Raw genomic sequence first — 24511 nt, 5'->3', positions numbered from 1 at the left:
CCAATATGAATGCACTAAACCAACTGAGAGAGTAGTTGTTGGTTGTTTGCATGCTACACCTAACCGTTTTTAATAGGGATAAAATAGGAAATAAGAACCATACTTAATGACTTCTTGGTTTTTGAAATCCTGTCCGAAACGACTAATAAACCCAGCCCGGAGGGAGTATTTTTGTAGATCATGTCCGAAGAAACTAGCTTCTCATACTCATAGAACTACACAGGTCCGAACAAACCTCTCTGAACTGTTGACGACCGACCAAGTACACGCAATGACACCAAAAAAAAAATTTATCAATGGCCTGTTTCGTTTGGCCCAGAAGTACACAACCGCGCGCGATGATTGACCGGCCGGCTGCATATCGCTGCCGACGTCAACGTCGCGAGCTAAGCTAATAAGCTAGTAGCCACCACACGCACTATCACAAAATATGTGATGCATTGTGTACATTTGCAGACTAAAATTGCCTACGTCTCTAAAATAACACCAGAAACTCGTGGAATATATAACAACATAGTCCATATATCTGTGATAACTAGCTTTCTTGGTTGAGGCCGAATTAATCCTCTCTTGACCAATCATCACGGACGCGTACATATATAGAAGAATCATACTTGTACACGATATATATTGGACACAGACGCATGCCTGTAACCACCGTTCTGATGGACGCTGCTAGCTAACCTATACCCGTGTCTGTGTGATGAACGTTAACCCCGTATGTAATCAACGATTCTGGCTGTGTTCTTTGCTCAGTGTTATCAACTCATCTTCCTCATGTTACACGCGTACGCTTTTCAACATGCTAAACAGTATGTTGTTTTAAAAAATATTTCTATACAAAAGTTGTTTAAAAAATCATATTAATTTTTTTTAAAAAATAGTTAATAGTACTTAATTAATCAAATGCTATTAATGAATCTTTTCGTTTTCTATGCGCAGGAGAAACGAACCCAGCCACTGTGTGTGGTGGAGCCGTACGTGGATCGGTGGATGGATCGGGCTGAGGCGGTGTGTGTGGGCGTGCGTACGTTGCGTCGCGCGATCCGGCGTACGTTTCTGCGGGGGGCCGTGGAAAGAGGCGCGCACCGCGGGACGGTGCCGGGAGGGCGCGGCGCGCGGGCGGGCACGGAGCACCACGGTTGGGCTCCGCGCCGTCCGCGCGCGGGGAAGTATATTAACCAGGCATACGGCGGTTGTTGCTTGCGGCTGCCGCGAGCTAACTTGGGCGAAGTTGCATGGGTGGGCTGAACGAGACAGAGATAGATAGGGAGAGAGCTAGCTAGGAACATTCCTGTGCATGCACGTCTCTCTCTCTCTCTCTCTGGTTGAGACCTGGCCGGCCTCGATCCTAGTAGTAGACAAACCAGCAACGAGTTGTACATGCATGCATGTGTGTACTTTGTATATAGACGACATGATCAATACATGGGGGTATGAAACGATCGAGTAACATGCAGGATACCATGTATTGTCGTACTAGGTCATAGTAATGCCATAAATTAAGTTATGTGTCTTTGCTACTTTGAGATAGATTTCGTTGCAGCGACATTTTTTTTCCGGGGGTGAGGATATGCCACAATTGTCCACATCTTCTTTCTCTTCTCCCCCCTTTAACATCGGACATCTCTCCATTACTAGCTTTCACTACGATTGTCGGCATCCATATCCTTTCGTGTCCCCTTCCTTTTCCACACCTGCACCCAGTGGCGAAGCCAGAATTTAGGGATAGGGGGTGCTGGCACGAGACGTAAGAACTCACCAACGTCTCGGTAGACAATGGTATGGATCTTGGTGCTCAGATCCTGCAGAGTGGCAGATTGGCCTCACCCAGTTGCCTTTTGTTCGCTCTAATATGCGTAGTCACCCCTCGTATAATTATATTTAGAATTTTGTGGTTATTTGTCGTTTGCACTAATATATACATAAAATGATTGTTGATATGATTTTGGATATATTTCAGCACATTCTTCTAGATTTATATATAAAATTGAACTTATTATAGAATGGAGCATGTATGTTCCGAGTCCGAATTTACTTTAATATAGCATAACAAGAACCATTTTTAAACTATGTCACTAAATAGCACCAACTTTACTCAATACTTGAATGACACGATCGACATCATTTCTATTTATTCTTTTTAGTTTTGGAGACTTGCAACCATATCGCTTAGTTACGTTAATTAACTCAGGTGAACAGCTAGATATATGCTCAACTTGCAACTAATTAATGAGCTAATTGTATAGATTAGATGGCTAATCACCCGGGGTTTGCATGTAGCGCATGGGGATGGGGGTGGCTTCGCCACTGCTTGCACCACCAAACTCACCGCTAGCCGCTCCTTCACCCTTGCACGGTGAACATGCGTGGTTTTGCATACACTATCCCTCAAGTTACTGACTCCACGTCTCTCGCCTCCTGATAATCGGTGATGTGCTTCCCAGGTGTGGCCGTTTATGGGCTATACTCCTTCCATATATATAGCCATTCGTTGTGCGCCTCTCGGGTCTTTCCTACCTCTTGCATGAGGAGGAGCTCCACACTTGCATTGCCTCGAGGGATGATGTTAGGTGTGCGAGTGTGACATAGGCGACAGAAGTCGTCGTGTTTCAGTGGTGAATTCGGGCGCTGTGCTGGTCAAAGTTGGGCGAGATGGTGGCAGGAGTTGGACGTTGAGGCAAGGTGAGAGGAGGAATATTAGTAAGAAAAGAAAACATGAGTGATTTTGGTACATGGCATTCAGAGTAAAAGAGAGTTATCCCCCTAAAGTTTGTGGTATTTCTTCACAAAATGAACAAACTTCATGGCAAATGAGCAATTTTCCATTGTTTAAAATATGCGAAAATTCCAACAAATTAAAATTAAAGTAGATGCAACAAACACTTCAAAAAGGAGAAGACAACACAAATATAACTGTGTGCATGTTTGATTGTTACTACGGTATATCTACTTGATTATAGGAAAAAAATACTTTTATAAATAAACATAACAAAAAATTTAAACAAGTGAATCTAAGATATATAATAGAAATCAATACAATATAAGAAAGCTTTTTTTAAAGAAAATGTATTTTTCGGAGCATGGGAAAACAATCCATTTCAACAATTCGATCAATAGATGATATGATAAGAACGGAGTTATACTTGTTTTGTAAAAAGAATTTGCATATAGCAAAGGATAGATCAAGGCCAAAGTTCATGGGTCGGCGCACCAAATCAAATACCATATGTCCCGAATAATTTGTCGACCATTGTTGCGCTATCAAAAGTACTCATCAATGACATTCGAATATTCCATATGCTTATACAACATGCAAATGCTAGGTCAACCCATTAAATTCCTCCAATATGCAGCATTATTGGACAAAGAGGACCCTTGGCATAGGGTACTTTTCACTTGTATATCAAGTCTTGCTATCAAACTATCAAGATTCATGCCATGCACTAACTACGGTTCTCACGTAGAAAGGCACGAATAAAATTAGTGCATTCTCCGTCCATTAATCTCAGACGATGTTGCGATATGTGTAATCAATGCGTTCATAAGGATAGAATATGCTTGTGTATAATGGAGTACCTAGATCAATTTATTTGGAAAGCAAATAAGGATGGTTTTTTTACGGTTAACTCCATGTACAAAGTGCTTATATATAATGAAGTGATGCCTCGAAAAACTTTGATTTGGAAGCTCAGAATTCTACTGAAAATTAACGTATTCTTGTGGTATCTTAAAAAGGGGGTAATTTTAACAAAAGATAACCTAGCTAAGAGAAGATGGAGAGGTAGTCTAAGTTGCTGCTTTTATAACTCTAAAGAGTCAATACACCATCTTTTCTTTGACTGTCCCATGCATGGCTAGGTACATTTAGAGTGCATGTTTCTTTACTTTCGGAATTAGCCAACCCCGTAGCATGGCTCATATGTTTGGAAATTGGTTGAATGGTGTTGAACCTAGACTTAAAAGACAAATTTATATGGGTATTGCGGCAATTTTGTGAGCTTTGTGGCTTAATAGGAATAATGTAATCTTTAATGGCTCCAATCTTATTTATTTCATGCAGGTAATCTTCAGGGGGACTCATTGGGCAAGACTTTGGTCCTTGCTTCTCAAAGAGGACGATGGAGATGCTGTCTAAGTTTATTGTAGAATTTTGGAGACGCGAGTAATATAGTTTTATGCTACTTATGGCTGGAATTTTAGAAGAAAAATTGAAGCTTACCTTGCTATGATTCTTAATATGGGTTATATCTTTATGTGATGTTACCCATGTATCGGGATGAGTCTTATGTAAACTTCGTACCTTGTGTTGTCCCCCATATAACGGGATGAGTCTCATGCACTCTTAGAAACTTGTTTGGCTATGTACACCTCATAGGTGTAGTTAGGGCTGTCAACAAGCCGAGCTCGAGCGAGCTCGTCAGCCTAGGCTCGAGCTCGATACAAGCTCGAGCCGAGCCTATAAAATGTTCGAGCTTTCCGACAGGCTCGGCTCGAGCTCAATCAAGCTCGAGCTCGACTACCGAGCTTGATTTTTAAGTAAAAAAATATATATTTCAAAGATAATCTTTAAAAAATACTTAATTTCTAGTTTATCATATTAATAGAAGAGGAAGAAAAATAAAATAAATATATTATGTCAATATAAGACATAGAAATAACATATTTGATCTCCTAATTTATTAAATAACAAAAAAATGACATATTACTAGGCTCGTTAGAAGCTCGAGCTCGGCTCGACAAAGCTCGCGAGCTTAGGGAGAGGCTTAGGCTTGGCTCTTCTGGAGCTCGAGCCGAGCTCGAATCGAGCCTAGGACGAGCCGAGCTCAAGCAGCTCGCGAGCATCGAGCTTTTTTGACAGCCCTAGGTGTAGTGGCCGGGTTTAATATAAATCCATTATTTTAAAAATAAGGATTGAATATACGTATGTGTATTCATCTACATTTATTTGGTGAATGTGTCTATGTATATTGTGTTTGAAAAAAAATAAAAATATTAGCTCACTAGGTAGTAAACAGGAACTTTTTAATATATTAATTAATGTTAGACAGTTTTAATATGCTTAACGACATCTTAGTACTCTCCCTCTCACAAATAATTAGTACTCCAACCTCGTTTTGAGTTTTTTTTTCATGTCATTTTTTTTAAAAGTTTAACTAAGTTTATAAAAAAACGCAACAACATATTTAACACATAACAAACATATTATCGTAATATATTCAATGTTATATCTAATAAAACTAATTCGATGCTGTAGATGTTACTAAATTTTTCTATAGATTTAGTAAACCCTAAAAAAGTTTAACTGAAAAAAAATTAAAATAACTTAAAATATAAAACAGAGGTAGTATCATTTCAAAACCCGTGCAGCTAACATACATATGTTCGCTTTGACCATATTTATTGTTTATATTCGTGTAATGAAAATAACATGGCCAAATTTGTTACTATAACAAAGCTTATAACACATACGTGACTAATTTTTTTTATTTATGCAAATGAATTATGTGGTTAAATTAAGTTATGTTTGATTGACTTAAAAAAAAGTCTAAAACAACACTTATTTATGATCGGAGAGAGTACGAACGAAATACATATCACTTATTTATACAGTATATTAAAATTTCGTACTTTCTTGTGCGGGTCATTAAAAAAAACTTATGCAGTATTATAAATAGTGGAGGGTACGCTGTTCAGGGTACGATCCTGGGAACAAATACTTAATCATCCAGAAAGGCCATTCACTTTAATGAGTGCATGACAATTCGAGGAACCGTTACGTTGGAGGATCAAGAACTTGTTCTTGTGTAGCAGTAGTATTATTAGTACCTTCTTTGCTGACTTCTGACGGCATTATATTCAGCTTCTGTAGCTTGTCAAGCTGTAACGACGATATGCAAAGCCTTTCTACGCGCTATCTGCTTTAGCTTTGCTTTCTTGGCCGGCCGGCAGAGATCAGTGTGAAAAGCGACCAAAATGGGAGAATCTAATCTAATTAATGGCCATTTTGTTGATTAATTGATTGTTTCCTCTCGTAATGATGCATGTTAGCTAATCAACGACAAAGAAAAACTACGTCTTTTGACTCGACGACGTAAAGTAGGGGTGTAAGTGTAACCACTACTACGATGTAGGAGTACGCATGCACCGGCAGCAGAAAAATGCAAAAGGGGAAAAGTTTGAGAGAGAGCAACACGCTGAAGAAACCCATCTGAATTACAGATACGCACATAAGCATACAGATCAGATCATGCAATAGCCTAGCCACCTTTAGATTAGATGTACGAAATAAAAACAAATTCTTTTTTTTCGTAAATTTCAGAAATATTTTGGTGTTCAGAATTTCAGAGCTTGTTTGGAAAATTCTGCAGTGGTTGAATATCTATGTTAGGTCAGATGAGAATTTGATAATAAACCAAGTTTGACTATGGCTGATGATAAGAGGCCATTAGCAATTTAGCAGTTTTCTTTTGAATCAAGAGGTAGCACCCCATTTCCATTAACGGAAATGAGGTACCTACGAGGGATATATACTTGCACGCATGCACCTAATGAATCAATCGAATTAAACTTAAACCTCCCAAACATTCCAAAAAGGAAGACAATTAATTATGATTAAACATACCATACACTGATACAGAAAAACACGCGATATATTAAAAGGCATTGGCATCCTACGCGTATACGCGTTATATTTTGGTGCTACAGATCATGAGATATATATACGTGTAGGGCCCCATGCGTGCAAGCAGATGAACGACCGGTCGACAGAAAGCGCAGAGGGTCGGCACGTATGGACGCAGCATGCTGGAATATCGACCGCACGACCGACGTTAATTAACCACCCGAGTCCAGCGTTGATCTCTATCTGACGACACAAAAAACATCGGCATAGTGCGTAGCAGCAGTATATGTAGGAATGTCGTGCATTTGGAGTCAATGATCTGCCTGTTCAACGACAGCAAAATGCCAGGGCATCTTCAGGGATCAAGATTTCTGGTAGCTTAGACTACTCGTGATTCTCGATTTTATAGTGTTTGTAGTACGTTCTGCTTGCATAAACCGTGTTAGGTTTGTGTCTACTTTAGGCTGCTTTCGTTTATATGGGTTCCCAACTCTCCTATTTTTCACGCGCACACTTTTCAAACAGTTAAATGATATGTTTTTTTGTAAAAAATATTCTATAGGAAAGTTGTTTTAAAAAATTATATTAATCAATTTTTCAAGTTAGTTTTAGATAATACTTAATTATGTTTTTTCAATTTTTCGTGTTGGAAGGGAAGGTTTCAAACCGTAGGGTAGAAAAGTATTGTGTACATGAAAAATACAAGAATGTGAAAAGAATTTAGATGGAGAACAGAGGATTAAAAATTAGGGGAATTTTAAATGGGAGCCTCTTTTGATGGGCATTGGAACCAAGGGAAGGATTCTAGTACGTAGGAAGTAAACAGTAATTCATTTTACGTATCTTGATCATTTTGCGCCTTTGCCCCACTGCTTCGCAAGCCAATAGCGTGAGTAGTGAGAGTCTCTGCTTCTTCGCCTCTGTTCTTCACTGATAATTGCTTAATGCTTAGCGCTTGATTTCCTCGATCTTACAAGGAAGAAATCGAAAAAGATCGGCTGCTTCCCCTGCTCTCATGCATCCTTCTAGGGTCATTTCTCTACCGCAACAGCAATCTAAAATGTTACTAATTTATTATATTATTAAAGGAATAGAAAAAAAAGTCTCCACGTTCGCTCTCATGGCCTAGAAATTCTCACATTAATCAGAGAAAAAGAAAAAACAGAGTCCATATAGAAATACAATTTAGAAATAGCTGAAATTCGGAATTAAAATATAAGGAATATTAGAAGAAGAGACTAGAGTCCATATAGAAATACAATTTCGAAATAGTTGATATTCGGAATTAAAAAATAAGGAATATTTGAAGAGGAGACTAGAGTCCATATAGAAATACAATTAGGAAATAACTGAAATTCGAAATTAAAAATAAGGAATATTAGAAGTAGAGTATAGAGTCGTAGAAATATAATTATAAAATAACTAAAATTCGTAATTAAAAATAAAGAATATTAGAAGTAGAGGATAGACTCTATATAGAAATACAATTAAGAAAACAAAATAGAAATTTAGAATTAAAAAATAAGGAATATTAGAAGTAGAGTATAGAGTCCATATAGGAATTTAAAACTAACTAAAATTTGGAATAAACATAATAAAATTAAAAGTAGAGTTTAGAGTCCGTATAAAAATACAATTTATAAATAACTAAAATTCGAAATTAAGAAAAACATGGGAAGAAGAGTTTAAAGTCAATATAGGAATACAATTTAGAAGTAACTAAAATTCAAAATTTAAAATTAAAGAATATTGAAAGATGAGTTTAGAGTCCACATACAAATACAATTAGAAATAATAAAAATTCAGAAATAAATATAAATAATATTGGAAGAAGAGCATAGAGTCTATATAAAAATACAGTTTACAAAAAATTCGGAATTAAAAAATTGAAATATTAAAAGACGAGTCTAGAGTCCATATAGGAATATATATAATTTACAAATAACTAAAATTTGATATTAAAAATAATTAATAACTAACACGTATATAAAATACAATATAATATTACACATTAGTATTTTGTAAAGTTATTACAAAATTTAAAATTATATTGTCATTTTAATATATTTGAATAATATAATGAGAAAACATATATGCTATTATTTGAGAGAAAATATAATGATGCTAGCCGCGCAATCTGCGCGGACCACCATGCTAGTTAATACTGATGTTATAAGCTAGTCAAAAAAATACTGATGATATAGGGTACCTAGCAAGCAATGGGGTAAGGTTATCGATCGATGAATGCATATCATAAATTTTCAATGAAAAGATAGAGCGAAAGGATCACGATGTAAACTCGTGAAGAGAATGATTCGTGTACATTGACACGTCTGAATTCTGAGAGGAACAGGCATGCCATCAGGTTTCGGCCAGCCAAGGACAGGTAATCAAGGCCATCTGTAGTTTTTAAATTCTGGACATTTTTAATAAAACTGAATAAATCCAACCTTATTTCATTACTCCAGTAAAGAAATTTACACAGCAGACTAGAAGAGCATTCGCGTTGATTCATTCATCCAGTAACGCCAGGAGCAACCTCAGAAACAAATACTAAACCAGCTTCATCCTACTCTACTGAATTTCTTAACACGGCCATTAACAAGTCTATCATGATCACCTAAAGTTCGAGTCCTAATCTAAGCATGGCCTCCGATGAGCTCAGTCCATCAGTCCATCCTCGTCCTCGTCCGGGAGAGGCATCGCCGCAGCAGCAGCTATCTCTGTCTCAATCCTGCGCCCACAAAGAATTTTGCCAGCATAAGACGAGGAAACCAACATCGCAGACAATTCAGAGAAGAATGATGGTGAGATAATCTTCGTGTAGGAGCACGCTTTGCAAAATGTTTAACTCACTTTTGCTGCGCGATGAGGTCGATGGTGACGTCGGCGGGGAGGAGGGCCAACTCCTCGACGAACCGAAGGTTCATGTCCCTGCATTTTGCAATCACACATCACCCATATTCACATTGTCAGACAGATTGTTCAGAATCAGTGTAGTGTTAAAATCAGGGTAAATGTGCAATGGTTGTGGTCTGCAACAATTAATCGGAGTGACAACAATTAACTATCAATTACCCTGTGAGCTTCCTGGCAAGGTAGAGGAAAGGCTTCTCGAAGTTGTAGTTGCTCTTGGCAGAGATCTCGTAATACTGGAGGTTCTTCTTCCTGTGGAAGGTCACCATCTTGGCCTTCACCTGCCTGTTCTTCATGTCCACCTTGTTGCCGCACAGCACGATCGGTATGTTGTCGCAGACCCTGATAGACAGATGCAAGTCTCGATCAGTTCAGGACACTGAAGAGAAGAACAATTTCAGGATGATTTGGGAGAAGAGAGAGCTTTCACCTGCAGATGTCCTTGTGCCAGGTGGGAACGTTCTTGTACGTGAGACGCGAGGTGACATCAAACATGATGATCGCGCAATGACCATGGATACTGATGAAAAAAGCAGGAGGGATAAGTAAATTCTGGTTCTACACTGTACACATGAGCAAAACAAAAATAATTCTCCGATCATAATAACATCATGGCACTAAATTTTTTGAGAAGTTTATTTATGCCGACAAATCTAGTTCCAGTAAGGATTTCTACTGCTTCTTACATAACATTGAAGACATTTCTGTCACTTCGAGAGAAGATTTGGGGATTAACAGTCAAGCTATCGAGGCTACTGAAAACATAATTGATCTAGATCCTGAGTACTGCATCATGTTCCTGGATTATCACATACTCCATTTGCTATAAGAGATGAATGTTTTGCAACTAATTAAAAAGATCTAATAGTAAATAGTCACCACATCAGATCAACATTCAGTAATCAAATTTCCGGGGATTCCTATGACCAATGTGATTTTTCATCATGGCTGTAAACTTGCAGATACAAAAGAACGGTTTCTGCTGCTTCTTGCATACTTCCTCCGTTTCACAATGTAAGTCATTATAGCATTTCCCACATTCATATTGATGTTAATGAATCTAGACATATATATCTACCTAGATTCATTAACATCAATATGAATGTGGAAAATACTAGAATGACTTACATTGTGAAACGGAGGGAGTAATATTTAAGTCATTTCAATCTGCCTAGGCTGCTCAAAACATTGCCGATATAAGATCCCGAATACTTGCATGCATATTCCTGAATTACCAGACAATTGCTAAGAGATGAATGCTTTGCAACTAAATTGAAAACATTCAACAGTCACCATCCTGATCCTATGGTCAATGTGGTTGTTCACAGGAATTCATCATGGTTTCAAATTCGCAGAGGCACAAAAGATATGATTGAAACGTCTGAATCTGACGCAATAAATTCTTACTAGTATCCATCACGGAGGCCGCCGAACTTCTCCTGGCCGGCGGTGTCCCAGCAGCAGAACCGCACCTTGCCGCGGCTCGTGTGGAAGTCCAGTGGCCGCACCTCCACCCCGATCGTCGCTGCAAACAAACAGATCAACAACAACAACAACGTTAACACCTTGCCGCACGATGCCACGATCGATCTCTCCTCCTCCTCCTTCCTCCCAATCCGACACAACAGAATCAAGCGGGATCGACGACGAGATCGCGCGGTGGTGGTGGGGAAGTGAGCCTTACGTTCGTAGCGCTTCTCGAACTCCCCGGTGATGTGCCTCTTCACGAACGTCGTCTTCCCTGCAGAGCAAAAACGGGTTGATTAATCAGGACGCCGGGATGCAACCGCCGATCGAGGCACCGGAGGAGAAGAAGATCGAAGAAGAGGAGGAGCGTGGGCGGCTCACCGGTGCCGCCATCGCCGACGAGGATGAGCTTGAAGGAGGGGTACCCCACGGCCGCGGGGTCAGGGAGAGCCTGCGCACGCGACATCACATCACAAGGAATCCATTACTAATCACCACAAGAACAACCTCACAACAAATCAATGCGGATCATCCGAAATCCCCCAATCACTCGCGATCGAGACGAATCAACGATCCCATTATCCAAACCCCAGCAGCAAGCAGACGAATCAATCGAAACAAACCCACCAAACAAAAAACATCCATCACAGTAGAGAGAGAGAGAGAACCGCACCATTCCGAACCGAGAAACCTTCGCGAGAAACCTCTTCCGATCGATCGATCGGCGGCGACGGCGGTGGTGGCGGCGGCGACGGCGGTGGCGGCGACGAGGCGGGTTGGGGCGGCGAGGCGAGACGACGGCGAGGGGTTTTATACGGGCGTGGGCGCGTGGCTTGCTTGGGTTGGACGCGACCAACCGCCACGGGGGGGTTTAGCTTGAGGTCTAAGCGGCTTCTCCGTAGCCGTCGGATGTGCGCGTGGGCACCGTATCCACCGTACACGTGTCCACCTGGTGGAGGCAACGGTAGCTTTTACCTTACGCGGCGGAGCCGTTTGGGGAAGAGAAGGTGGAGGTTAGCTTCGAATTGACGCCGAGAGATGTGGGTAAACGCGAGCGTCGCGCCACGTGGGCTGGCCGCTGACTACGCGGCCCCACATGGCAGAGGCCCACCAGGAGATCCACGTGAATAGATGGCTTTTGGGCCAGGATTAGTGGACGTGGGTTTTGGGCCACATGAATAAGGGCTCATTTTAGATGGGCGGTTCAAGCCCGGCCCATCCATATGGACCACATCTGGACCGGGATTGGTATCATCACATGTTAAGGTGAACTTTCTTTAAAAAAGAAAAGAAAGGTTTGTGTCAAACGACACGAGAGATTAGCTGATTAGGGAGAGCGATATTTTATATGGTGGAATATAAATAAAGCTCGTTTAGTTGCTCGGTTCAATATTGGTCTGTTTGCAAGAGCTTATGGCAGCTCAGCTTTTCATCTAAAATTCTAAGAAGTTATAGTCATAATAAGATCGAGACCAACTTGAGCTTATGGCAGCTCAGCTTTTCATCTAAAATTCTAAGAAGTTATAGTCATAAGATCGAGACCAACTTCTCAAAATTTTAAGCTTCCCAAATATGGCCCTGTTTTTCTTTCAAAATAAAAACTATTTAATTTGTCCCCCGGATCTAAAAAAGAAAAAAGGGCGTGGAAACAGATAGAAACTCTTGAATGAAAATTGAAAAGAAATGTAGCCCCATTTCCGCTTCGGAAATGGTAAGATCTTTGGCGCAAGAAGAAGGGGCGACCCATATTAGCTTGTTAACGAAAACATTCTCCATTGTGATATTGGCAGTTTGATCCAATATGGGCGTAAGTTGGCAACTTATCCTGATCTACAAAATCTGGGCTAAATTGTGCACACACGAGCAGAGGGTGGAACCAATCCAGTGAACAATATGAACTTACATCACACCAGCGAGAGATTGATCTAAACCTTTTCATTTCACATCTTGATAATCCAATGAAGGAATTCTATAACTTTAAAAGAAGCTACTGTAAGATGTTGAACGTTTCCCTTCTCGACATGTTTTAAGGAATTTACAGCGATCAATGCATCGCTGGCGCTGTTTAGCTTCAGCTGTTTAGGCATATGACAGGGATGTCGAGATGAGAGCTTCCTTCACTTCCAGAGCTTGCGCAGGGACATGTTCTTTTCGGTATCCTTCTTCATCACCTTCGCCACCGCCATCAAGAAATCCTCCTGGTTGACATGAACCCTTCTCTCGCGAAGGGCAAACATTCCTGCTTCCGTGCAGACCGCCTGAAACCCAGAAAGGTGAAAATCAAGGTGAGTAACTTATGTACAGTGATATAGCTGATAGCATCAATATGGAGCACAACAGATGCAAAATGGAGTGCATTGTCATGCAGCACTAAAACAATGAGCAGACTTTTTCATGGTATTTAGCAGTTCTCATATAAATGTTGGTTGTACCAACTATATGGATCAAAATTATAACTGGGCCTGGATTTGTTTCAGTTCATGATATTTGTATCAGCTTGAAATGAGAAGTATTTTAGAAAATTGGCTCATAAGTGTCAACTATACACACCTTAAGCTCTGCTCCAGATGCCCCATTCATCTTCTCTGCAATCTTTTTCAGATCAATGCCACGCATCAAGTTCATTTTTCTTGAATGAATCTTCAAGATATCAAAGCGGGACTGCAGGAGAAAAAGATGCGATTAAGTAACTAAAGAACTGATGACGAGATGAAGTAGCATGAACTCTGCTGCTTGCAGAAAAAAAAAAGAAGTGATTGCCACTTACATCTTCATTCGGATTTGGAAATTCAATCTTCCTATCAATGCGACCAGGCCTCAGGAGAGCTTGATCCAAAATATCCATCCTATTTGTCGCCATAAGAACCTTAATTTTGTTTGATGCTTCAAAGCCATCAAGTTGATTCAGAAGCTCAAGCATAGTGCGTTGAACCTCACTATCACCACCCCCAGATCCTGACTGCATTCTAGCAGATCCAATGGAGTCTATTTCATCCATAAAGATTATGGATGGTGCATGCTCTCTGTCAAAATTCAAACCAAAGACGTCAGCCTACTGAATAGTGTAAAGCAATGCAAGCATCCTTCCCAATGAAGGATTTTCAGATCCCATTGAATATATGGTAAATTTCAATGTATCATCAACAGAAAATGTTTACCTGGCCATCACAAATAGTTCACGAACCATTCTGGAACCCTCTCCAATATACTTCTGAACCAACTCGGAACCTGACACCCTAATAAAGGTACAGTCGGTGTGATGAGCAACTGCCCGAGCTAGTAGCGTTTTTCCTGTACCCGGAGGCCCGTAAAGAAGGACACCCTGCAAAAATCAAAGGTGAATATTTTCCACTAATAATGACAGTTGATACCAAACAAAATGCAAACTGATAAACAAGTTCTAACCTTTGGCTGGGCAATTCCAAGACTTTCAAACAGCTCAGGATGCTTAATGGGAAGCTCAATAACCTCTTTGATCTCCTTAATCTGCTGATCAAGGCCGCCAATCATATCATAAGTAGAATCAGGAACCTTCTCAACCTTCATAAGATTAACCAATGGATCAACTTTGCTGGGCAGGATAAGATGAAGCATATAGCTGTCATTTCGAAGAGCAACTCTTGTTGAAGGCGAGAGCTTTGTAATATCAATACTTTTATCGACATCAACAACATATTTTCCTTCTGGGTGCACCTGAAAGATTGCAATTGATCAATTAACACAGAAAGATTTACCAAATGTTTGATAGAATTACTAAAAATTTCTGCTCTCATAATACCCACACGATATCGTTGTGTTAGTGCAATAATTGCGTACATTTTAAAGCTATTATCACTATAGTATGTCATATGAAGTGACCATATAGCACTTCTTCAAGATCTCTATTTAATTGACTGAGTATAAATAATTGCATCTGCACACTATAGAGTAAAAATATTTCTGCTATTTACTATTCGCAATCATACTTTTGTAAAGCTCCCTTTCGGGTGCTACCAAAACAAATCGCAGCTTCTATCCAAATTTAAAATATATGCAGCCATGATCTGACTAAAAGAAAGGTCTCACCAACAAAATATTATCTTCCCCGATTATCTCCAAAGCAACACTCATGTGCACAAATACTAAAACACAGCACTAAGAAAAGGCAAGAAAGCAAAGGATATGTACCTTCACTAGAACCTTGGACTTGCCCATAACCTTGACAACCTCACCAACATATGAGCCCGGTTCATGGAGCACCTTCAACTCTTCCCCCAGCGTTATAACTGCAACATCAAAATCGCAAGGAGGGAAAATAAAATAAAAATATTAGCACATTATACCGCAAAGCACGAATCCCAATACAAAGAAAGTCTAGAATCCTACTATCACTACTTCATTCAACGGCAGAAACGGGGACGACGAACATAGAAACCACATAAAAGATAGAAGTCTTGATACAAAATCAAGAACCTCTGAGGGGGGGATTCACACGAGACGGGAAACTAGGGTTGCGAGTAAACGCGGCAAGATTAAAACCAAACCACGAGACGGATTCGACTGCCCCGCGCGCGGGGGGAGGGGGTCGTCGTTTACCTTGGGAATTGAGGACGTTCCGCTGGGCCTCGAGGCGGCTGAGGTTGTCCGTCCCTTGGCGGATCTGGAGCTGCAGGTCGTGGATGCGCGACTGGTAGTACGGCCGCAGCCCGTCGCCGCGGAAGGCGCTCCCCTTCGCCCCGTGGCCGTCTGCCCCCGCAGCCGCCGCCGTCGGCGCGGAGGAGGAGGGCCGCGAGACGTCCGCCGTCGCCATTGCTTCGAGTTCGAGGGTTTCGTTTCGTCTCGTCTCTTTCGTCGGGACGCTGATCGAGCTCGCGTTTTGAGAGGGCCGCTCTCGACCTGTGTTTCGTTCGTGTTGGGCTTCGTGGGCTTTTCTCAGGGTCGGTATTTATTGATGGGCTGTCACGCCGACTTGGATGCGCAGAGGATTGGAACCCCGATCTCCGTGCGGTTCGTTTTCGTTTGGGAGAAGTCTATTTGGGCTCCGAATCTGATTCGTGTTGCCCAAATAGAAAACCGGATATAACAATTCCTTCAATTATTAAAACGATATGAAATGATTTCTAAGGTAGTATTAAGGGTGATATTGAATGAATGATGTGGCGTCTATATGACACCCAATCACTAGATAAAACTAAAAAGTACTCCCTCATTCCTAAAATGTTTGATGCCGTTGACTTTTTTAAACATGTTTGACCGTTCGTCTTATTCAAAAACTTTTGTGAAATGTGTACATAAAAGTATATTTAACAATAAATCAAATGATAGAAGAAGAATTAATAATTACTTAAATTTTTTGAATAAGACGAATGGTCAAACATTTTTTAAAAAGTCAACGGCGTCAAATATTTTGAGATGGAGGGAGTAGATGTGAGACCCATATATTAGCACTCTTTATTCTTCTATCCCCTCTTTTTTTTCTTTTTTTTTTCTAAATAAACTACGTCGGCAGGGTCACAAGGGATATATCATAAGAGCAGTGGGGCTTGAGCCTTTTATCGTACATACATGCACGGAGGGCTATATAGTTTTATATAGTTTTGTTTAGTTTGTTTAAACCCCTGTTATTATTTTTTTCTGTATCCAACACTGCACGTCGTTATTGTGGCGCACACTCACCATCATATAGAAAGATCAGACGTTGTCGCCATGGTACTCAGTATAGAAATGGTACTCAGCCGACAAGGTGCGTGTCACCCATCAGGATAGACGAACGGGTATACTTCTACAAATATTTCTGAAGATGGGTTACTCCTGCAAAATCTCTATACAAAGAATGAATAATTTGAAAAAAAAAGTTGTTGGCTCTCTTCAGAAATACTACTAAAAAAGATCATAAAAGAAGTCCCATGTGGCTACATCAGCAAGCCATGTCTAAGCTGACGCATTAGCCACGTGGAGCAGTATGTCACATCATTTGATAAACTAATAGATAAATATACATTAGTGTACACAATAAAATTAGCATGGGTTAGCAAATATATTTATCTTAGCTAATTTTCTTTTCTTATTAGTGCGATTAATTTAAAAATAATTATGATAAGATATTATTGTTAAAATATATGTTTATGGCCAAGCTTGAGCTCAAACTGAGCTTGCTTAAAAAAAAGTGGAATAGCAATGGCTCGAACACGGCTCGAGCTTGAGTGGAGCTTGATGGTCAATTACGAGCTTGCTGGATCTCGGCCTACTTCTACCCTATATTTTTTTTCTTCTACCCTATAATTTACCAATTCATCTTACTCATCCTTCACTCTTATCTACCCTATCTACCTTATAATTCACCAACTCATATACTCATCTTTCACTCTTATCTACCATATAATTCACCAACTCATCTTACTCATCTTTCACTCTTGTACAATCTTGCATTCATCAACGTGGTCAATTTTTTCTAGGACGAGCCTACCGCTCGGGCGCCCGATCGATTTGGAGTAAAATCGGCGTCCGATTTACGTGCAAAACTACTTTAAATTGAATTTTCTCTTAAATTACTTATCCAAATCATGATCCGATTGCACCATTAAATTCGTTGCAATTAAATCTTCAAAACAAGACCACACATGGATATATTCCGACGAAAAAAAATTAGCTTATTATTAAATTATTTTTAAATGTTGCACGATGTTTCACCAGGTATATCGGAATTGTTTCACTAAGTAGATCGAAAATGTTTCACTCGTTTAAATCAGTTATTGTTTTACCTTATATAAAAACAATGTTTCAGCAAATAGCGAAAGAATGTTTCAGTTCACTGCAACATTTGATCTATATATAGTGAAAAATTATAAGTACACTAGGTGAAACATTTTTCGGTGAAACAAAAAATAAAATGAATTCCCTTAATAGGGAGTATCTAAAATATGTGGTTTTTTTTGTTGCAATGGAATATTTCGGTTCACTGCAACATTAGATCTATACATAGTGAAACATTGTGAGTACATTAGGTGAAACATTTTTTGTGGAACAAAAAATAAACCAAATTCCCTTAATAGAGGGTTTTCAAAATATGTGGGTTTTTTTGTTACAATGATAGTGGAAGCAGAAAACGCGGTGGAACCTAGAGCCTGCATGCACGCACTTAGGGGGAGGGCGCGCTGGGGGAGCCGCCCGATCCAGTTCCCCCGCGCCGGTTGCCCGGATATAATCATTCTCATTTTTTCTATGTTGGATCAATTAAGCGAATGAAATCTACTTGTTGGTACTGTTTGTACCCTTTTTATTTGGTAGTATGATATTAATTGATAAGCTATTTAATATCATTTTCATTTTAGTCTTGGTAGCACGGTTGACAAAAATAATTATCGGTCGGTCAGTACTTGGTTCTGTGGTGATGAGTCGTGAGTCAAATAGCATCTAAAAAAGGATTCTGCCTAATAATTTTCGGAATGATGTCCTGCTCTAATATTTACCCCCATTTTTTTTATCCCAGGTTTGACCTCTGTATTTGAGTGCTGTCTATAATTCATTAAGCTACTTTTGCTTACCCTTGTCTGTCTCTTTTGATTGCTGAAAGTTGATGTCCTTTTTAAGGCCAAGAAAGAGTTCATTCTATCTTTGCTGATGTTGGCACTGAATGATGCCATTATATATGACAAGGTATGGTCTCTAAGTGGCTTCCTTAATTTACAACTGAACCCTGTCCATATCTCTCCATAAATGGTCTAATGTAATTAATTTAACTGAGTCAGTCAGTCTAATGGGATAGAAGCACTACAATACTGTGTAATGCGTGGAGACTATGAATCTTTTAAGTTTGATTTTTTTATGTTTTCTATGGAGGGCATACTACCATCTATGTAATGTGCGAAGACCTATGAATCTTAACATGTATTTCCGTAACCATCTGTTTAGCTTGCTGCTTGAAAATTGTTTTTTTCTTCAGATAGAAAGATTGCAAATTTATTTCTTGCTGACATATGCTATCCTCTGTTTTGATGCATATGTTTCAATTTCAAGTTCTGCCTCTAAAATTAAACTGAACTTTTACTATTTAATGACTATGGAGTCCTGATAGCTGTCAAAAAGTTAAGGTGTTATAAAAAATGCTACCTGAACTATAGGGTGAGATCAGAATGTTTAGGTCATACTGCTTCATTAAAATTTCAAAGATGTAAAGAACTACTGATAATGCATTAGGGGATTTGGCTAGGATTTGGAGAAGCTGGTTCTTGTGAGGATTTGGTTTTTCCTTTGAATCTGGTGAAATGTGATAAGAGATTTGGCTAGGATTTGGATTTCTATTTGAATTTGTTGACATGTTATGGAGATTTTGCTAGGATTTACACTGATATTCTCATTTTGAAATGCCTCTACTCAAATCCTCCCCCCCACCCCCGCTCACTAAAACCATGCAATTTTGGACATACGCTTCCTCGTCGATATTAAGTAGTGCATATCAATTGTTCCTATATTTAAATAATAGGATGTAATTTCACTTTGAATTAAAATATACGTAATTTCCTAAATATTATTTATGATATTTTGTTACTTTGCTTAGAAGGCTTAATTATTTTTTTGTGCATCAGGACATGAATATTGTATGCGGGAGTTCATAACCTCTCAAAACTAGAAAAGAAACCCGCGCACGTGCGCGGGCACCTTATTTGTTGTTTATAGAAATAATGTTAATATAATTAAGTCATATATCACTATATGCATATAAGAAATTATAGATATGTCTTATATAATACATTAAGCTCACTATATTAAGAATATTTATATATTTAGAAAGAAGAGTTGATTATAAATATTTAGGTATGTATGTAGTGGAGATTAATGTTTTATGTATGAATTATTAAAATGGCATCTGCAACAATGATAATTAGTAATGGTGACAATAGGCGAGTTTACGTGTAATCTAAACAAAAGTTATTTTTGTTTGAATAGAAGAAACATTTTATCGTTTATTAAAGTCTACGGTCTATTTCACGACATATATCTTTTTAATTATAAGGCGAAATCTATAATTTATTTTATGCATATAGTGAGATATGACTTAATTCTATTAACATTATTTCAATAAACAATAAATAAGGTGCATGCACATCTACACGGCCTTCCTTTCTAGTTTGTTTTCGTCACCTATTGTTCATAATGGGTCCATCAATTTAAATAAAAATCGATGGTGAGATTACGTAGTGCCACGTAGCAGTCTAAGAGTGCTTGTAGAAGTGCAACGTGACCATATTTGTGAAGCAATAAATAAATTTTATTTTATAGTATAGAAAATTCTATTTTAAAAATATCGTCTATTTTTCCACGATGGTTCTCACATGTACATATATATTTTTGTTTAAGGTTTTATATCTTTTTATACCGTACGCACGTACCTTTTTTTCAAATGAACAATAGGTAAAGGTTTTTTTTTCCCATCGTACGTTTTTCCGGTAAACAGTACGTACGTCTTTGCTTTTTTTTTTTTCAAATGAACACGTAAAGGTATACTTTTTTTCCCATCATACATTCATACGTTTTTCGTATTCTCCTTTTTTAGGTAAGTAATCGGATTCTGTGTACACACAGAAAGCATAAACTTATTTTAAATAAACGATACACTAATTTAAATGAAAATTGACGGTGAAATTATAGAATACCACGTGGCAACCTAGGAGTGCTGGTAGGAGCGTCACATGACGGCTTAGGAGCAGAAAATTAATGAACTTTTAGTATATAATAGATAGATAGACTAGAAAAATACCCGTGCATTGCAACGGGTAAATGCTAAATGCTATTTTAATTTTATTATTGTTATACGGTTTGTCTAGGGTAAAATTCACTCTGAGAATTCGCTCGGTTATTTTTTCAGAAAATCATAAGCTGCAGTTAGGCTTCCGTATTTCATCTCAAGTTAGCATGCGAGTTTTTTTAAAAAATTTCTTATACGAAGCTTAAAATCCAACTCAAACACGGATCTGTATTTTAAAAAATGAACGAGCTTAAAAACCGATTCAAATGCGGATGACGTACCAAAATATCGACAAAAACATCTTCAATCTTTACCTAGAAAAGATACCCGTGCATTGCAACGGGACAACCTAAAATTAAATATAAAGATGGTTATAGTTTATTTTTGTGATGTGAGATCTTTAAGAAACACATATTCTTCATTGAATGTTCCAGTGCCTTAATATATTCACCTGACCTCACCACATCGAATGAGATCAATCGAGAAGGGAGGAAATGCAAATAGACAAGGAGAGAATAGCGTCGTCCATAGATAGCTAAGCGATACGGTCGTGTGGAAGAAGAGAGACAGGGTGATTATATGTCAGCAGAGGAAGTTGGCGCCATATGTGGAGAGAGCAAGAAGAGAGGAGAATATTACAGTGATAAGCGGGGATGTGCCGATGACAGATGAAGATGTACCAGAAATTAAGAAAATAAAAAAAAAAGAAAAATATGTGCTAGCTATTTTTTTAAAAAAACATTATTACATATGCAACGGGTGTATCAGCGAAAGAAAAATAATCAATAGCTAAAAGTGGTTTAGCGAAAAATGCACAACACAAAAGTCACATGAAAAATGTATGTGTTGACAAAATTATCAAATTTACCATACATATATAATATCTCATCTAATATGGTTTATACCAAGATGAATTGGTGAATGTAGAGAATAAAATAAATAATGAAAAATCCGTTAGGCAGGTGGGGCATGGCAAGAGCCCAAGAAGCATATGGCCTAGCCGGTGGTGTCCCAAAGAGAAGAATAGCTGGTTGATGGGAGTAGGAGACGCACGCGTGTATCTCGGAGAGGAGCGTGGCTGCGATGTGCGGAAAGCCGGAAACAAAAACCGACACGATACGGAGAAAATTAATCGGATGACGTATGAATTTTTTTTTTTTGACAAAAACACCTTGAATCTATCTATCTATCTATCTATCTATCTATCTATTATATTATTAAAACAGCTTTAAAAGGAGGCACCACGTTCGCTGTGGGAGCTAGAAATTCCCACATTAATCAGAGAAAAAGAAAAAAAAGAAAAGGAGAGTCTAAGTAGAAGTACAATTTAAAATAGCTGAAATTCGGAATTAAAAATAAGGAATATTGAAATAAGTTTCCATATAAGAATCTAATACGAGATTAATCAAAATTAAAAACAAAAATAATATAAAATCCAAAATTAGAAAAGGAAATGAGAGTACAAGTAGGAATACAATTTAAAAATAGCTGAAATTCGAAATTAAAAATAAGGAATAATAAAAGAAGAGTCCATATAAGAACCCAATACGAGATTAATTAAAATTTGAAATAAAAATAAATAAATCCGAAATTAGCAAAAGAAAATAAAAGAAGAGTTCATGAAGGAATACAGTTTAAAATTAGCTGAAATTCAGAATTAAAAATAAGCAATATTGAAAGAAGAATCCATATAAGAACCCAATATGAGATTAATTAAAATTGAGAATAAAAATAAAATAATATCTAAAATTAGAAAAAATTAAAAGAAAATTCAAGTAGGAATACAATTTTAAAACAACTAAAATTGAAAATAAAAAATAAAAACATTAAAAGAACACAATACGATATTAACTAATTTTTAAAAAAAATTCTGAAATTTGAAAAATAAAAATAAGATTTCAATTAGTTATACAATTTATAAATAACTAAAATTTGTGATAAAAATAAAGATTATTAAAAGAAAAGACCATATAAAACACATGACGAGATAAATTAAGTAACATGCCTATAAAGGAGTAGAGTGGTGGCGGTTGATACGAGATATAACAATTGTTAATAAAACACCAAATAGAATCCTAATGACAATTAAAAGAAGGGACGTCAGGCATGCCGTGAAGCAAACGAGTAAGACGGTTGCCTGGACTTTTAGAAAGTAAAAAAAAAACCCCATTGATAATCATATTCAATTTTTAAAATCTCAGTGACAATAAAAAGGAGAAGCAGCGGGCGGGGTGTATAAGAGTATAGTTGCAGAGCCGCCGACGGTTGACGGGACTTCTAGAAAATAAAAAATGAATTCAAATGATAGTTATGTTTGATTTTTAGAATCATAATAACAGTAAAGAGTTGGTGGCGGACGGGCTGTAGAGGGACATAGTGACATCGTTTGATGGGACTTCTAAAAGTTATGAAAAATGAAACTACAAGTCCAATTTTTAAAGGTTTGGAACTTCCAAAAAGTAAAAAAGAACCAATGGTAATCATGTTCGATTTTAAAATCTCAATGACAATAAAAAAGGAAGGCATAGGGCGAGCCGTAGAGGAGTACAATGGCAAAGCCGCTGACGGTTTGGCGGGACTTTTAGAAAGTAAAAATGAACCCAAACAATAATTATGTTCGATTTTTAAAATCTCAATGACAATAAAGAGAAGAGATAGTGGACGGGCCGTAGAGGAGTATAATGGCAACGTTTGACGGGACATTTTGAAATTATAAAAATGAAACCCAATGTGACAATAAACTCTAAAAACTATAAAATCCAATTTTTAAAGGTTCCAAAAAGAATGAATAGAAATAATGGTAGATCGAGCAAGCAAATAAAGAAGGAGATGATATAAGGGGTAGCAATTGGTGTGACTTTTAAAAACTATATAATTAGAAACATGAGGATGATAAGGTTTCGTCTTTCAAAGTCTTAAGACAATGAGATAACTATTTAATAAATTTTAAGTAAAAATCATACAAAAAAATATATGATTTTGTTTGGGTGCTAGCCGCGCAATTGCGCAGGCCACCTAGCTAGTTTTTATAATAGTAAAGATATGGTCTCAGATTATGTCATACTTATTGACTTTCACTGATGAAATGGGTACATCTTATCTGATTTGGGAACACAGTAACACAATATTCGATTGTCATTTGTATAAAGCTGATAGTATGCGCCGGGTATACTAATTGATTTTTTTGTGGATGGGTGCATAACCGCAGTCTACAGGTCATCAGCAGATGTATCAACGAGGGGAGTCTGTCCTAATTTTTTAACGGGCGCCTCAATCTGCATATCAATGGCCTTTGAAAACCTTTAAATCTTCAAGGATAGGAAGACAACTGAGCTTCCAAAATAAGAGGATGCTCCGTGCTGTTACGCTAAGTGATGATGGGAATTTGCACAAGGGCTTTGAGTAATTCATGGTTTGTTTTCTGACTGATGTGATGAGATTAATTAAGCCATATGTATTTGTCCCTTCTGATGGCCATCAACAACTCAAGTACTTTTGCCATTGTGAGCTCTAGCATCACTCATTCATGTATGTTCTTGTTGTTTTTATGCACACTGCCTAAGGCCTTAATTAGCTGTATTTGTTATACTTAGATTATACATGTCAGATAATGGGGACCACTTCATTCCCTGTCTTGCCAATGAGGAGCGTGGATTATTTTACTATAAAAGTATTGCCTGGATTTCTCGATGTACTGTAAAATAGTATCGCTTGTGTACTATTTTGTCGAGAAACATTTATGTATTTTATTACGCTGGTATTACCTGACTACTAACTGA

The 24511-nt window shown here is 38.0% G+C and overlaps 2 protein-coding genes across 2 annotated transcripts; both read right to left on the bottom strand.

The window, feature by feature from the left end:
* Window positions 1-9048: 9048 nt before the first annotated feature.
* On the bottom strand, window positions 9049-11837 carry LOC9266942 (GTP-binding nuclear protein Ran-3). The gene is made up of 8 exons (NM_001424154.1): window positions 11682-11837; window positions 11390-11459; window positions 11226-11282; window positions 10949-11066; window positions 9972-10061; window positions 9704-9883; window positions 9482-9559; window positions 9049-9359 (listed from the first exon to the last, which is right to left on the bottom strand). The coding sequence occupies exons 1-8, from the start codon at window positions 11682-11684 to the stop codon at window positions 9287-9289; spliced, it is 669 nt and encodes a 222-aa protein (NP_001411083.1). The 5' UTR covers window positions 11685-11837; the 3' UTR covers window positions 9049-9286.
* Window positions 11838-12730: 893 nt separating this feature from the next.
* LOC4341448 (26S proteasome regulatory subunit 8 homolog A) lies at window positions 12731-15848 on the bottom strand. The gene is made up of 7 exons (NM_001424153.1): window positions 15584-15848; window positions 15176-15273; window positions 14414-14701; window positions 14167-14330; window positions 13776-14031; window positions 13559-13669; window positions 12731-13266 (listed from the first exon to the last, which is right to left on the bottom strand). The coding sequence occupies exons 1-7, from the start codon at window positions 15795-15797 to the stop codon at window positions 13126-13128; spliced, it is 1272 nt and encodes a 423-aa protein (NP_001411082.1). The 5' UTR covers window positions 15798-15848; the 3' UTR covers window positions 12731-13125.
* Window positions 15849-24511: the final 8663 nt, after the last annotated feature.

Source organism: Oryza sativa, chromosome 6 (assembly GCF_034140825.1).
Source record: "Oryza sativa Japonica Group chromosome 6, ASM3414082v1".
In the NCBI taxonomy this organism is placed as follows: domain Eukaryota; kingdom Viridiplantae; phylum Streptophyta; class Magnoliopsida; order Poales; family Poaceae; genus Oryza; species Oryza sativa.
This window is presented reverse-complemented; position numbering and strand designations above follow the sequence as displayed.